Raw genomic sequence first — 17,348 nt, forward strand, 5'->3', positions numbered from 1 at the left:
TCATCCCCATGGACAGGCGATGATTTCCAAAGGGGGGACTGTAGTGAACTAGGCCTGAAGGTCAAAACCTTGACCTAAGGACCATTGGGACAGAACTTGTCATTTCATTGATTTGCATCCAGAAATACAGGTTGACCCATCCTGAGACTTTCTTTCTTGAATTAATCAAGTAAAAAAGGACAATTCTCTATGATCATTACTATTTTACAAATGTTTTGATAATCAAATTGTGTTAGTTCAAACAATGTTTACATGTTGAAGTGAACTAATTATTTTAATTAACTGTGAAACAGTATAATGATTGTTAATCCTCATTCAAAGTGAAATCAAGTTGGAATACGTTACAGAGTAATGATTCATTTCTTGATCGTCTGTTTGAAGTGAGTAAGTTGTAAGTGTGTCGAAGTTCAAGTTTCGGTCAACTGAAAGTTTACTGAAAATAAATGTCATGTTTAACTTTTACAGCAAGATACTGGAAGAGGTGACTCCACTAAGTCTGGTTCCTTCATAATATCTTTCTGTCTGTTCTTAAGCAATCTTAATCTTTTCCTTGACTTTTCATAACACCTTACATCACAAAACACACCTCTGTTTTGGTCCATCGACCAATCAGAAACTCCCAAAGGAACCGGAAGTAGAGCCCTTTAAATGTTGGCACTTCCTAGTTCAACCAGAGAGTTTTGGAGTTCCAGAATGCAGAATGCTGGAATGCAGCATGCTCAATACAGCTGCCGCTAAGCTGAACGAGAGGAGATTCTGGGAATTATGAAAGTCTGTTTTGGATGACCTCCACACGACTCCCGAGGTTTTTAGCTGCTCTTACGGAGACGCTGAAAAGGTGGCTCGAAGTGGGACTTCACGCCAGAACTGATATATCTTCAGAAAAGGTAAAAAGTCGATCTTCAACCGAAAGTGTACCGTTGGAATAAGCTGGTCCAAAGGAGCGTGCGGTTCTGGTTAAAACAGACAAATTCCCTCACACATCTCTCTGTAGATAAACTTCATCTTTCCACCTTTAAAATTCTTCTATCTGCTAAAATCATTACAGATAATTTTAGAAATGTCTGAAGCAAAGTTTTCAATCACCGCCGTGTGATCTGACGTCTGCTGTTCTGCTGATAGTGAAAAAACAATCGCCGCATTGTTTATCACTCCTGTAAAACTGATTAATAAGCTGTCGTTATTTTCAATTCTTGCCAATTAATGTAAATGTGTGATGTGTTAAACTTGATTCTGTTAATAAATGACCGCATTCATTTTGATGGGTCAAAGATAATTAACGTCTCACGTCCACATTTTATGAAATTCAGGTGCACGTTATTAAACAGTCCAGAAAAATGAAAGAATCCGTTTTAACAGTATGAATATATGACAGATATGTTCTACTACATGAGAAAAGAATCTTCGAGATTTTTCAATCTGGTTTTAAGCAACTACACAGCACTGAAACAGCATTAGTAAGGGTTTGTAACTATATTATGATATCAAACAATTCTGGTCAATTTGTGGTACTTGGGCTCCTGGACCTTACTGCTGCTTTTGATACTGTTGACCACAGTATCCTTATATCACGGCTGGAACAGTGGGTTGGGATCACAGGTGATGCATTAGAATGGTTCCGCTCATACCTGAGTGGCGGGAGTTTCTGTGTCAAGGTTGGCAATAATGTATCCGCCTCATTACCTCTTTCTTGCGGGGTCCCACAAGGTTTGATTCTTGGACCCCTTCTGTTCTCACTTTATTTGCTTCCACTGGGGTCCATCCTGAGGAAACATGGTCTTTCATTCCATTGCTATGCTGATGACTGCTAGATCTACCTGCCTGTGAAACCAACAAGTGTTTGCTCCATTCACCCTCTGTTAAAATGTCTGGACGACATTAAGGCCTGGATGGCTTCAAATTTCTTAAGTTTTAACAATGAGAAGACTGAAGTCATTGTCTTTAGCCCTAGCTCAACTGCCGCCAATGATCCTGTCAACCTGGACTCTCTTCAGCCATATCTTAAGCAGTCTGGTAAAAATCTTGGGATGGTTTTAGACTCTGACTTCAAGTTTGACAAACTAATCAACTCTGTTCTGCAGAAAAGCTTCTTCCAAATCAGACAGGTAGCTAAGCTCAAGCCAGTATTGTCCAGACCCGACCTTGAGAAACTAGTCCACACCTTTGTCATGACCCGATTGGACTATTGCAATGCACTCTATGCTGGGATCAGTCAGGCCTCCATCTCACGTCTTCAGCTCATCCAGAATGCTGCTGCTCGGCTTTTAACCAGAACTCGTAGGTCTGAACATATTACTACAGTTCTGTACTCCCTTCACTGGCTCCCTGTTCATACGAGGATAGTCTTTAAAATTATTCTGTTGACCTTCAAATGCTAAAATGGCCTCACACCCCTTTACCTCTCTGAGCTTCTGGAAGCTTACGTTCCCTTTCGGGCCCTGAGAGCATCTGATCAGCTGCTTTTGGTTGTTCCAAAAACAAGACTGAAGCTCAGAGGAAATCGGGCTTTTTCAGTTATGGGCCCCAAACTCTGGAACAACCTGCCCCCCAACATGAGGCAGGCCACCTCCCTTCCTCACTTCAAATCCTTGTTTAAAACACATCTGTTCTCGCAGGCATTTCACACAGTGTAAATTGATCTAGTGGGTTTTTTTTTTATCTGTGACCCTATGTTTTAAAAGCTTTTTATTAATTCTTCAGTTATTATTAGTGTATTGTATATATAGTTTTTCTCTTTAATTTTACTCTCATTGATTGTTGTTGTTGTTGTTGTTAAGCACTTTGATAACAGGTTCTGTTTTAAATGTGCTCTATAAATAAAGCTGACTTGACTTGACTTCAACCCAAATTATTTCCTGCCTTCCAGATCCATCCCATCCATCCATCCATTATCTTTTACCTGCTTCTTCCATTTTGGGTCACGGGGGTCACTGGTGCCCATGTCCGGCAATCACTGTGCGAGGGGCGGGGTACACCCTGGACGGGTCGCAAGTCCATCACAGGGACACATAGAGACAAACAACCATTCACTCTCTCACTCACACCTAGGGACAATTTAGAGTTACCAATTAGCCTAACATGCATGTTTTTGGTCTGTGGAAGGAAACCAGAGTACCCAGAGAAAACCCACGCATGCATGGAGAGAACATGCAAACTCCACACAGAAAGGCCCCCGGACCGTAATTTGAACCAGGGACCTGCTCGCTGAGAGGCAGCAGCTCTACCAGTTGCGCCACCGTGCTGCCCCCTTCCAGATCCTACTTCGTAAATCTGAAGATGCTGCCCCAGGCCCTAGCGCCTGTCAGTTTACAGGCTGCGGTTTCTGCAAGGATTGGCCTGGTGAACGCCAGATCTCTGACAAACAAAACTTTCATCCTGCAAGACTTTTTCAGTTCCCGTCATTTGGATTTGCTCTGCATCACAGAGATCTGGGTTGAGGCTGATGACTCCAGTGTTTTTGTTGAACTTTTACCAGACGGCTGCTCTTATCTGAGCTCCCCTCGGATGTCAGGCCATGGAGGATGAACGGCGGTGGTTTATAAAAACAACTTTAAATGCAAGCAGTGCACTGCACCGTCTTCTTTTTCCAGCTTCGAGGTGACTTTATTTGAGGTGTGCAGCGCACTGTGTGCTGTCATCTACAGAGCCCCTAAATATAATAAGGATTTTTTGAATGACTTTTCTGATTTCCTGACAGGAATAATGATAAACTATATCCTGATGCATGCTCAATAATCCAGGTAGAAAAATCTAAAAAAGTTAAATCTGGTCCTCTGGACATTCAAAAAAACAAAACAAAGCAAATCAGCAAAAAAATGTAGAAACGTTTCGTCTTTCATCCGAGAGACTTCCTCAGTCTGAGGAGCTGTATTCAGCTCAGTCTCTTAAATAGCACCGTCTCAGAGTGGATCAACCAGTTTTGCTGCTGACAACCAAAACCAGCTGATCACATGCTCAAGAAGGACCATCAGCCTAACAATGGATCATTAGCACACTGATGGCTGTTTACTGTTCATAGAGGGCTGAGTGATACTAGCAATCACAGCATTGTAAGAGGGGGACAGTTGAACCCGGAGACCTCCACCCCTGTTTAACAATGGACGATTTCTTTTCACAAAGATGGCCTCCTTTACTCCTCTCTCAAACCATCGTTCCTCTCTGTCCAGGATGTGAACATCTTCATCCCTGAAAGAGTGATCGCTGGCCTAGAGATGAGTGTAGACCGCAGAGTCCTGGCCTGATGATGTTGATCTTCTGTGCTGGGCCATCCTTTTGGCCAGTGGCTGTTTTGTTTCCCCGATGTAAGACTGATCACAGCCCTCCTGACACTGAACAGCATACACAGCACTGCTCTGTTTGTGCCGGGGGACTGGATCTTTGGGATGAACCAGTCTTTGCCGTAATGTATTTTGGGGTTTAAAAGCCACTGGGACGTTATGTTTAGAAAATAAATGTCTCAGTTTCTCTGACACTCCCTCAACATATGGAATGACCACTGGTCTGGGTTCCTCCCTTTCACCTGTTGGCTGACTGGAGTCCTGTTTGGGTTTCTTCTCTGCTTTCAGGAAGGCCCAGTTAGGATATCCACATTGCTCTAGAGCCTGTCTTGTGTGGGATTTCTCCTTCTGCCTGGCTCCTGAGCTAGTGGGGACGCTGTCTGCTCTGTGATACAGAGTCCTGATGACTCCTAACTTGTGCTCCAAAGGGTGATGGGAGTCAAACTGCAAATACTGGTCTGTGTGGGTGGGTTTGCGGTACACCTCAGTTTGCAAATGTCCTCTATCAAAGACTGAGACCTCACAGTCCAAGAAAGCCAACTTGCCATTTTTTTCATCTTCTCGTGTGAACTTGATGTATTTATCCACAGAGTTGATGTGGTCAGTAAAATGTTGGACTTCCTGAGATTTGATTTTAACCCAGGTGTCGTCAACATACCTGAACCAATGACTTGGTGGTGTCCCTGAAAAGGACGCCAAGGCTCTCTTTACGTGCATGCCTGTTGATGATGCAGTAGAGGTGGTCAGTTTAAAATTAAAATCAGACACCACTCTGAGCAGCAGGACCACACTTTCCACAGAACAACTGTGTCAACTCTTGAAACTGTGCCTGCAGTCAACCTACTTCACATATGGGGAGCAATATTATAGGCAGAAACATGGGTGTGCTATGGGGTCTCCAGTTTCTCCTATTGTTGCCAACCTGTACATGGAGGAGGTAGAAAATGTGTTTAAATGTTCTTGATTTTATATGTACAGCACTTTGTGGCAGCTGTGGTTGTTTTAAAATCTTTATAAATAAAGTATTATTATTATTATTATTATATCAAGGAATAATATTTGTCAATGTGAATTTATCACAGAAGTTTACGGTCGTATGACGTCAAACAAGGAGGTAAGTAAGCTAATCCCATGATTTGTAGCCGTTTTTTTTTATCATGCTGTGTTAGCAAACAGTAGTGCTTGGTGTATTATATCAGAGTCAGAGTCAAAGAGACAGAGTCAGAGATTCTTTATTGTCATTCGCACCACATGTGGTACAGTAGCAACATGATGTGATTTTTTTTCACAGTGATTATTCTGGTTAGAGATTCATGAGTCTAACAGCCTCAGGGTAGAAGCTGTTCCTCAGTCTAGTGGTTCTACACTTAATGATCCTCAACCTCCTTCCTGAGGGGAGCAGGGCAAAAGTGTGTGTGCTGGGTGAGTGGGGACCTTCATGATGCAGGTGGCTCTCTTCCTGCATCTGGAGGTGTAAATGTCTGTAATGGTGGGGAGACTGACTCCAACAGTCTTCTGTGCAGCCTTCACCACTCTCTGTAAAGCTTTTATTTCTGCAGCTGTGCAGCCTCCATGGCACATGTTGATGCTGGAGCACAGGATGCTCTATCTTATCTCTATCTGGATGGTCAAAGGAAAAGCAGCGTTTCCTCTAGATAACTTGCCATGGCGGGGCACTCATCCCGTCTGTGATTTTTGTCCGGGGGGGGGGGGACGGAGACACATCCTGAGCTGCACAGCGTGCTGTGCAGCTCAGACCTACAGTCTTGTGGGTGGGGATGGGACAAAGACACAGCCGTGCACTGTTTGCACCAACAGTTTTACAGCTTTAGAGCAGGGGGGTGGGAGAGGAGAGAGACAGACACACATCTCAGCCGCGCTTGTATAATGGTAGGGGAAACACTGAAAAGTTTACGACAGTGGTGAAACCAGCTATGTTGTGTGGTCTGGAGACAGTGGCATTGACAAAAAGACAGAAGAGAGAACTGGAAGTGGCAGAAATGAAGATGTTGAGGAGGTTCTCCTTAGAAGTGACAAGGATGGATAAGGTTAGGAATTAGATCAGCAGAGGTACAGCACAGGTTGAACAACTGTGAGATAAAGGCCAGACTGAGATAGTTTGGACATGTCCAGAGGAGTGACAGTGGTTTGGACATGCATTTTAAGCTACTAATAAACATGATAGATTATTATCTTTGCTTTATGCTAGGCTATTAGTAAGAAGGAGTGATTATTATTATTATTGTTTCATATTATCTAGTGATTTTTTTCCCCTAAAATTTAACTTAGGTTACACTGTGTTTCTTAGACTGTGACTAGGATGCGTGAGAGAAGTGAAGCATGCTCTATTCACACAAGGAGAGCTGTTGTTCAAGCTGCTTCTTGTTGTGTCATTAACTCTAACATAGTTATTGAAGCAAGTGTTACTTCTCTAAGTAAAGCTATTTATTTATTAACCTTTATTTAACCAGGCAAATTCCATTGAGATCACAGATCTCTTTTTCAAGAGGCCTGGACCTGAAGGCAGACTAACATACATGTTTTTGGTCTTAAAAACTAGATATTTAACAACCGTTAAAATACACCAGAATGCAGGAAATGGCATCAATTTTATTCAAAAATGTCTATTTTCTGGGGGAGGACCCCCAGACCCCCCACCCCCCTCACCAGTATGCCCCCCCCCCCCCCCCCCACGACATTACAAATATGCTTCTGACACCAATGGCCACCGTGTTTCTGAACATCTTCCAGAGCAGGACCCTCACCCAGACCAAGGCAGGACTCTCACATATACTACACACCTCATGAACAACAAAATTATTGTCTTTTTCATTTGAAGTGGGCCAAATCACTTTTATTAAAAGTAAGCTAATGGAAATTGCTGCTGTAATTTGATTATTTTAATAAGCCATGTAACTTGCTATGATCCCATGATTTGAACAGGCGTGATGATGGTGTGTGACCACAGCATGCACATCTGATGTTGCTCACAGTGGTCCTCAGTGCACTCAGGGAGCTTGTGTTTGCCCAAGCACATGAAAAATTAGAGGGAACATTGGTCCCCACTGAAAAATAGAAGCTACACCTCCGCCTTGACCAGTTGTTCTAGGAACATGAAAATTTAAATTATTAGGTGTAGTGGATTCATTTATACTTACAAAATCGTCCTGTTTTAGCCAAGTTTCTGTCAGACAGAATAAATCAGTATGATGATAAATTATCAGGTCATTAACTAACAGGGATTTTGAGGAAAAAGATCTTACGTTCAATAGTCCACATTTAATGATTTTATGATTTTGTTCTGGTAGTTGTGTTTATTTTATTAAAATTTTTATGGTTTATGTTTTAGAGCTGATTTTTGGTTTATTTGATTGGAGCCGTGGGCGAGTTGGCACTGTTTCAATGGGGTGTGGGTGAAGAAGAAGAAGCAGCAGAGAAGTGTGGAAGACTACATCTCTGCTTCTTGGACTAATTTCTAGGCTGGACCGTTAATTGTCAACAACCCGGATATCCAACTGAATCAGCTAAGTTTTAGAGAAAAGTGCTGCTCCATTTAAGGTGGGATGGATTCCATCTCTCCATATCAGACTGGGTTTTCCCCAAAATGCACTCCAGGTGTCTACAAATCCTACATTGTTTTCAAAGCACCACCTGGACACCTAGCGGTTTAAAGCTGACATACAAACAAACGTCATCGCTGGACAGGTTGGGGAGGGGGCCGAAGAAAACTACGGAGTCAGACGTAGTTTTTGCAAAGTTACACACCAAAAAAAACATTAATTTTAGTGACCTCTGATTTGCGTAGCAGAGAGCCATTTTTGCCGAAGTGAATAATGGTTTTACTGTACTTTACCTTAGCCTTAGCCAGTAGTTTCAGGTGGGATTCAATGTCGCCCGCTCTGGCCCCTGGAATGCATTTGTATTTGGTTTGAGTCGCAGGTGCCACATTTCGAACTATGGAGCTGCCAACAATGAGAGTCTGCTCCTCAGTGGGAGTCTTAGTGAAGCAAACAAAGCTTGTACAGCCTACAGTTAAATTTACAGTTCCCATGAGACCATAAATGAAACAATTTTAGCATCAAACAGAATTTTTTTTATGACTATAATATGTTGATGGGTTATTAAAGCCTTGTCTTGGTGTTTGTACAGGTCCTTCTCAAAAAATTAGCATATTGTGACAAAGGTCATTATTTTCCATAATGTAATGATAAAAATGAAACTTTCATATATTTCAGATTCATTGCACACCAACTGAAATATTTCAGGTCTTTAATTGTTTTAATACTGATGATTATGGTATACAGCTCATGAAAACCCAAAATGCCTGTCCCAAAAAATTAGCATATCATGAAAAGGTTCTCTAAAAAAGCTATTAACCTGGATCAACGACGTAACTCTAAACACCTGCAAAAGATTCCTGAGGCTTTTAAAAACTCCCAGCCTTGTTCATTACTCAAAACCGCAATCATGGGTAAGACTGCCGACCTGACTGCTGTCCAGAAGGCCATTATTGACACCCTCAAGCAAGAGGGTAAGACACAGAAAGAAATTGCTGAATGAATAGGCTGTTCCCAGAGTGCTGTATCAAGGCACCTCAGTGGGAAGTCTGTGGGAAGGGAAAAGTGTGGCAGAAAACGCTGCACAACGAGAAGAGGTGACCGGACCCTGAGGAGGATTGTGGAGAAGGGCCGATTCCAGACCTTGGGGGACCTGCGGAAGCAGTGGACTGAGTCTGGAGTAGAAACATCCAGAGCCACCGTGCACAGGCGTGTGCAGGAAATGGGCTACAGGTGCCGCATTCCCCAGGTCAAGCCACTTTTGAACCAGAAACAGTGGCAGAAGCGTCTGACCTGGGCTACAGAGAAGCAGCACTGGACTGTTGCTCAGTGGTCCAAAGTACTTTTTTCGGATGAAAGCAAGTTTTGCATGTCATTCGGAAATCAAGGTGCCAGAGTCTGGAGGAAGACTGGGGAGAAGGAAATGCCAAAATGCCAAAAGTCCAGTGTGAAGCACCCACAGTCAGTGATGGTCTGGGGTGCCATGTCAGCTGCTGGTGTTGGTCCACTGTGTTATATCAAGGGCATGGTCAATGCAGCTAGCTATCAGGAGATTTTGGAGCACTTCATGCTTCCATCTGCTGAAAAGCTTTATGGAGATGAAGATTTCATTTTTCAGCATGACCTGGCACCTGCTCACAGTGCCAAAACCACTGGTAAATGGTTTACTGACCATGGTATTACTGTGCTCAATTGGCCTGCCAACTCTCCTGACCTGAACCCCATAGAGAACCTGTGGGATATTGTGAAGAGAAAGTTGAGAGACACAAGACCCAATACTCTGGATGAGCTTAAGACCGCTATCGAAGCATCCTGGGCCTCCATAACACATCAGCAGTACCACAGGCTGATTGCCTCCATACCACGCCGCATTGAAGCAGTCATTCATGCAAAACGATTCCCGACCAAGTATTGAGTGCATAACTGAACATGATTATTTGAAGGTGGCGCTTTTTGTATTAAAAACACTTGTCTTTCATTGATGGGATGAAATATGCTATTTTTTTGGGACAGGCATTTTGGGTTTTCATGAGCTGTATGCCATAATCATCAGTATTAAAACAATTAAAGACCTGAAATATTTCAGTTGGTGTGCAATGAATCTGAAATATATGAAAGTTTCATTTTTATCAATACATTATGGAAAATAATGACCTTTTTCACAATATGCTAATTTTTTGAGAAGGACCTGTATAACCTCCATTTTATTTATAATAATCAGAAATGTTCTATAAAGACACTTACTTGTAGCTAATAATTTAGAATGTCAATATTTAACTTCAAGGTTGTCTTTAGTGGTTAATGTTTTGTGTCTCTTTGCAAAAAACAGCAACAGCTGTCTGTTTATTGTAGGAAAGGAAGTGGAAGGGAAGCAACATCAGCACGCAAGGCCATGAAAGCTGAGCAGATCCTCGTGAAAGCAGAGAATCAGAATTGTCTTTATTGTCATTGCACCGAAGCGCAACAAAATTATATTTCAGTACAGCCCGTCCGAGTAAAACATAAACAAACAAACATGGGGGGGACGGAGGTGTCTCACGCCACGGCTGTGTGGGAGGCGCTGCTTTTTTCGTTTAGATAGGAAAAGAGAAACACGGGAGAAGGGGAGGTATACAATAAAAATTATATCTCACACTGTGTCCTAGATGGGACACAGTGTGAAAGTTGCAAAAAAAACCTCAGCACAGAAAAAGCAAAATACTTATGACATCATGATAAATATATGCATGAGGAAGGCCAAGCAGAGATGACATCAAAACTTTTGGAGATACAGTGACAGGATTTGTCTATGAATCTTGATTATGACTCATTATAAACCACTGTCTAATGTTTACTGTCTAAGAAATCCCAAATTTGTTGATCAAACAAAGACAGGTATGTGTTTGTGGAGGAAGACAAAGAGGACTAGGGCTGGGCCATGTCATATCGTTCACGATAATAACGGTAAAAAAAGTTTGCCTGGGAAAATAAATGATATCATGATATGCGAATTTCATGACTTAATACGTCAAACGCCCCGCACCGTTAACAGAACTGAGTGCGCCGAACGACCAAACCGAACTGTGCACCCCCACTCCACCTGTCGGTACTGGCGTAACACTAATTAGTTGTGTGCAATACTAGCTAACTAAAAAGCTAAAAACAAACAATGCGTGGCTCGGCTGCATCTCTCCATCCAGCTCTAAACTGCAGGTACAGACAGCTCAACTGTCTCTAGGCTAGAGACTAATTGGTAACTCTAAATTGTCCCTAGGTGTGAGTGAGAGAGTGAATGGTTGTTTGTCTCTATGTGTCCCTGTGATGGAATTGTGACCTATCCAGGGTGTACCCCGACCCTCGCACAGTGATTGCTGGACATGGGCACCGGCGACCCCCATGACCCAAAATGGAAGAAGCGGGTAAAAGATAATGGATGGATGGATGGATGAATAACTACGATTTGGGGGGGGGGGGGGGGTATTATATGTCAAAATTTATCGTTATCGCCAGAATGATCTGAAATATCACGATATTATATTTGAGCCATATCACCTAAACCTAAACCAGACCTCTGTCTGGGTAAACAGACACAGGACACTGAGTAGTGAGCTACACCATCAGCAGGCAGTACGGTACGCAGTTTACTAACAATGGTACGAGTGCATGTATTCAGACACCCAAGTCATTAATAATGCATATTAAAAACCTGGTAAACAGTTTTAAATCTACCAAATTTTATCAATTTTACTTTAACACATACCTTAAAAAGAGTGACAGTGATCTCTATGTTCTCTGGTACTGGCCACACTACAACTCCTCTGTATGGGTTTTTGATACCTGGCTGCCAGCTGTGGGACTGCAGGACAGGAGGACACAAACCAAAAACAAGGCAATTAAATTTGGAAATCAGAAGTTTTTTTAATCTTTATATCCTTAGTTACTGAATGCCACTTACTTTAGATGATTTCCGCCGACTTCTACGTGTCCAAACCACCACCAATTTGTCTGGTTGCCTGTGAAGTAGGAAAAATTAAAATTAAAATGAAGGAAAAGGGCCAACTATATTACCGGTAATCAGTAAAGACAGATATAAGTCTCCACCAAATCATACAACATGACTGGCAGACTGTGCTTGTAACCTAATGTCTCAACTCATAAAGCCTTCTACAATACAAATATATGCACACAAGAACACAGAGCTTCACAATCTCACAGTGTGAATAAATCATGAGGCAACTGACTCAATGTTTTGTATCTGTAGAATGCAGCAAAAATTGGACATTCTCCAACAATATATAGTATTCACTGTAGTACGTAGATGTTCTGATTATTTGTTTTTATTGTTTTACTGTTTTTTGTTTGTTTTTAATTTTGTACAGCACTTCAGACGGCTGCTTGTTGTATTTTAAGTGCTTTAGAAATAAATTGGTATGGTATGGTATGGTATAGTATTCAGTGCTGTGCAAATGTGCTGTAAAAGTCACCTCTTTCAGTCTTTACCCACATTCCTTAATAACAATTTGCATGGGAGAAGTGAGGCAACAAACAAGCAAAAGAACGGAACAGAAAAAGAAACAAGTTGCCTTCAAAAAAAGTGAGATGGTAATAAAAGGGGTTTGAATTCTAATTTTGACAAGTCATTTGAAAAAAAAGACAAAAACACTAAAATAAAAATAGCTACCGGTAATTTTCATTTCAATGCAAGTCAGCAATGCCTCAATCATAGAAGCTTGTTAAAAACACAAAAACCTAACAAATGATGAACACAAAAGGACAAAATCAAACTCCACAATTAATTAATATATTTAGAGGAAGACAGACTAGACAAGCAAATCAAGAAAAATTAATTTAGGACAAAAGCCAACTAAAATCATAACTAACCGACAAGGTTTCAAAGGCTGACACATACTTTTTTTTAAAGCATGGCAACCAATGGCCAATTTTTAAAGGCAACTTGGTTTGTTTTAGGCCTATGAATATAACAGCTGATAACTCGTCCACATTAAAATCTATAAATAAATAAGTAAATTTAATTTTGCCCAGGGATCCAATGTCATTCAGTACATTTTTTTTTACGTGTGCTACACTTGATTTAAAGGTTCAGTGTAAATCCAGTTACAAATGTAGATCTTTACATATGTTCCCCTTTAAAATGATAAAAAATGTATGTTCTAAAAAAAAAAGAAATAATATTTTACTATTTTCCTTAATAAAAACATTTTAGAAAATTTGCATAACGATCAGTATCTTTTTTGGCGTCTGCTGGTGTTGTATTAACAGAAGGCACACCCGTCATGAGAAACAAGTACATTGTGTCACATGTTACAACACTGTGCACCCCACAGATGGGCATGATATTTAATTGGCTTAGTACACTCAAGTGTATATGCTGCTAATTATTTATCAGCCAACCAATTAAATGATTTAACTTCAATCCTTGACGCTATACAAAACAAGTACATTTCTAATCACTATTAGAATAACCCCATCATAAAAATTGACTCTGTCCCTTGATAGGAACAGATACACAATGGCAGGTCAAGAATCACATGTTAAGATAGAAATAGTATCAAATAAAAACTATTCAATTTTGGCATTTAAGGAAATTAGGTCATTTTGTCCTTTAATAGTCTAAGCTTAAAGACAACCTTTGTGTGTACATTAATATTTCTGTAAGTGCATCTTATCAAGCCTCAAAGTCATTGAAATATTGAGGAACCCAACTACATAGGCATTTTTACAGTAAATTATGCACAACCTCAATCAAATGTGGGAACATTTCTTAGTCAGTGTGTTTCACATGTACCGGTAGCTGTAATGCTGCTCAAAATGCCCACAAATACCGCAAGTTTAACAGCCCAGAAGTCAAAGACTTGCAGACGTACAATACCAAAGCAAGTGGTCAAGTAAACAATGAGACAGTGTTAACAGAGAAAGAAGAGAAAGAATGAATAGCAAAAGGAGAGACGGGAGAAAGCAAATGACAACATGCACAAAATTTTTTGACTGGATTGAAATGTTTTCCAATTAAATAATTCAAATGTATCATTTACATGGGCACAATCTGTTCATGACGAGCGTTCACATGCAGCGGGCTTTGTTCTGAACAGAAGTACTGACATGCACAGAGTGGTAATCTCTCCTTTAAAAAAAAAAAACACAGAAGAAGTAGTTCTACTTCCGGTTTACTTCCGGGATGAACGTAAACAAACCTGAGCACCCAAAATGGACTTGCGACAGGTTTTAATGACGGTGGAGACGTTAATGCACTCCCTGACTGAGCTACAGGTAATACAGATCATTTTGAGCTCTTTCAAAGTTTATAGTAGAAATATTGTGTCGCTCACCGACCAGTTTTGCTTCCCCGACATGCTAATATTATTAGCATTACCCAGGCGGAAATGGCAAAGTCGCACATGCGCAGTCAGACCAGTTTTCACCATCAGAAAAAAGCGAACAGATAAAGTGTTTACATGCGCACCATTCGGGTTATGAATCGGCATAAATGACCTGTTTCGTTCTGATCACAAATTATTTCGGATCACACTGAATAAACAAAAAAATAACCCCAACGGGGTGTTTATATGACGCGTTTTAATTCCGAACGGCCATTTGATCTGATTACTTATGTCCATGTAAACATAGCTAATCTGAGCCTTGAGAAGAAGCCATTCATAAAGCAGCTTTTGTTTATCAACACATGCTGTATCAGAGTGCAGACACTTACAAATATTCACCTGTTTTCTCCTTTGTGCAATATCTATTGTGCTAACATGTACGCCATTTGTCTCAAGGCAAAATTATTTCTGCAGTGTTTTATTTTTTTACATATCAGTCCAACCTCAAGGCTCTATCACCACACTTAATGAGCCTCATGAACCCACGAGGAGACTCGAAGGTAAAGGTCATCAAAAGAAAAGTCTCAATGACAATGTGTTAAATCAAATCGTTCAACTTGTCTTTCACTTGGAGAAGGAATATAGTTTTATTAAGTTGAAAAAGTTTCCATTTTTGAGACTTAATTGTCAATGAATGCTAACACGCTGCTCTTTAACACGTGTTGTTCTGGGTGCTGTAGAAGTGGAAAGCAAAGTGTCATCATTGTAATGATTTTATTCTTTGTTTTGAGTTTAGAATTTGTGTTTGGTTATTCTTGTGTACTTCAGTTTAGGTTGTTTTGACTTTAATGTCTGTGAAATATATTTCTATCAGTATTATGTTTTGTAATGTTACTGAAAGTTGTGTACACCTATGGTCTGCAGTATAAATGCATATTAAACCGATGCAGAACCGTTATTTCTGGATTTTTGTTTCCGGTAGGAAGGAGTTTTAGTTACACGCCTGCAAGCCTGACACTTGATTGTTTACATTACAGATGGAAGTATTATTGGCTGAGAGGCTGGTCACGTGGTAAGAGCAGGCTGTCCTATGAGCGGAGATGATGACACCAAGGGGTGTGACCAGTTTCTTACGAAAAAAGGTGATGCTTTCTGTAAACGGGGCGGCTGTTCAGGTGAAAGGGGCAGACGTCATGTGAGTTTGTGATTTCCACTTATCTGTACAATAAACCTACAATAATACTGTGCACATTTGTTCAGAGCCTGCTTCAGACCTTTGAATAACGCTTACAATTGGTGACCCCCGACGTTGAGGATCTTGAAGCAGGAACGGGGTGGGAGCAGTTGTGAGCTTCCTACATCGGCTGGTCAGTTCCATTTGCAGTCTCAAGAAGGTGCCTTCTCATTCAGGTGAGCAGAACTTTTTATCCGAAAATTTCTGCCATTGGTTACGCTAAATTTTTAGCTTGACTGTGGATGGTGTTTACTTTTGATGGGCTAATATATACCATGGACTTTCGGCGGTTTTAAGCATCTAAGGTTAAACTGTTGTTGTTTTTGTGTGCCTTTCTTTGCAGTGTTACTATTGTACACAGTTGAAAGCACATAGTCACACATAGGGACAGTTAATAAGTGCCTTAAATTTTGTTTGCCCGTTTTACTAGGCCGCTTCATGCGTCCTTGTACCGTCCACAGACGCTAGGATGCGTTATGAGCTCCCATCTTCGGTGTACTGACGGGTGTTTATCCGCCGGGACTTTTGGGACGTTCGCTGTCCGAGTTAGCTGCTAATCTCCAGGTGCTCGTGGGTTCGCTGTCCGAGTTAGCTGATAATCTCCAGGTGCTCGTGGGTTCGCTGTCCGAGTTAGTTGCTAATCTCCAGGTGCTCCTGAGTTTTGTCGTGGGGTTACTGAAATTAGTTCTTCTGTAGCTGATTTTGTTGTTTATTTTATGGTCTGACACTCGTGCTCGTGTTTGGATGTCGGTTGTGTGCTTAAAAATTGTACTAACGGGTCCATACTTCTGAAGATTTTGCCTTGGACAACACCTTCCCCCGCATGTAAAAAAAAAAAAAAACAATTACAGAATGTTGCAAAGGTACGAACACCTTTCTCCGGGTTGTTTTGGATCGGACAGGTACACCAGGAGACTTCACCTTAGTTTAAGAGAGTTTTAATACACACCACAGTTAAAGTATTATAAAAACAAAGTACTGAAATGCATTTCAGGAGACAATGGAGGCGTACTTCACCTAAAAAGTGGCCCTGCTCAGGATTGACTGACGCTACTTCTTGTTTTAGGATAATATAAGCGTTTCATGAACCCGCCTCCCTCTCGGAGGGGGCTCTTCTCCTATTGGCTGACCAGCTGGTCAGTCTAAGGTTACCTTGGCAACCACGCAGTCATATTTCTTATCTTTCAAAGAAAAACTAGTTTTCACTGGATTTTCTGTACCAGTCTCGAAAGTTATTTTTCTTTGTTCTGTCTGCAGACGATTCGGCCCCTCCTTCCTGCTCAGTGCTGTATGAAAATAAGTTTTTCACCGCTATGTGATAAATATGTGTGAACAATTTATAACATACACAAAAATAGATATGATGTGAATAAAGTATAAATATAAAACTATGGAAAAGTGAACACACACAGAGTGCAGAATAAAATGAACACACAGTGTATAAAATGTCCAGTGAACACACCCAGCCTGTCTATTCATCATTCCCACTCTTGGTCTCTTCAAAAGAGACCAATATACTAAACTCATCCATTTCTGCTGTAAGTCCACATTTTTAGCTGCCTCAGTTCAAACAGGGTTCTGCAGCAGGGGCATCATGGTTCAGATGTGGTCAAGAAATGTTTGGCCTCTGTTGTAGACCTGAGTAGGATGGATTATGACTTGTGGGCAGCTCACGTTGTACACTTTGTGGACCAACATTTGGATAAGAAAGAGTCAGATGATAGGGAGTTGAGGTCTTTAGAGACTCAACTTGCTAAAGCTCAGTTGAAAGATTTATGTGAAAAGATAAATCTCACTAGAGTAAATGCTAAACAGATGCCTCAAGTACAGCCAGCTCCAGTTGTTATGGGTCCTGCTGATTTCTCTGATTATTGGTATCGGCAGAGACCTCAGGGCCAAGTTGTGTTATCACACAGGGGCCGGGGACATAAACGTCCGAAGGGGAAACCTCGTACCACTGATG

General features: G+C 41.1%; 1 protein-coding gene across 1 annotated transcript in view; it reads right to left on the reverse strand.

Moving 5' to 3' along the window:
• The window catches only part of ehbp1 (EH domain binding protein 1), a gene marked incomplete in the record, with an annotated part of 851,057 nt that overhangs the window by 770,301 nt on the left and 63,408 nt on the right, over nt 1-17,348 (reverse strand). The window contains 2 exon segments of the mRNA XM_037681251.1: nt 11,574-11,669; nt 11,769-11,826. Of these exon segments, the coding sequence (XP_037537179.1) occupies nt 11,574-11,669; nt 11,769-11,826 (154 nt within the window).

The sequence above is a fragment of the Nematolebias whitei genome, chromosome 1 (assembly GCF_014905685.2).
Source record: "Nematolebias whitei isolate Nwh7 chromosome 1, NemWhi1, whole genome shotgun sequence".
Taxonomy (NCBI): Eukaryota; Metazoa; Chordata; class Actinopteri; order Cyprinodontiformes; family Rivulidae; genus Nematolebias; species Nematolebias whitei.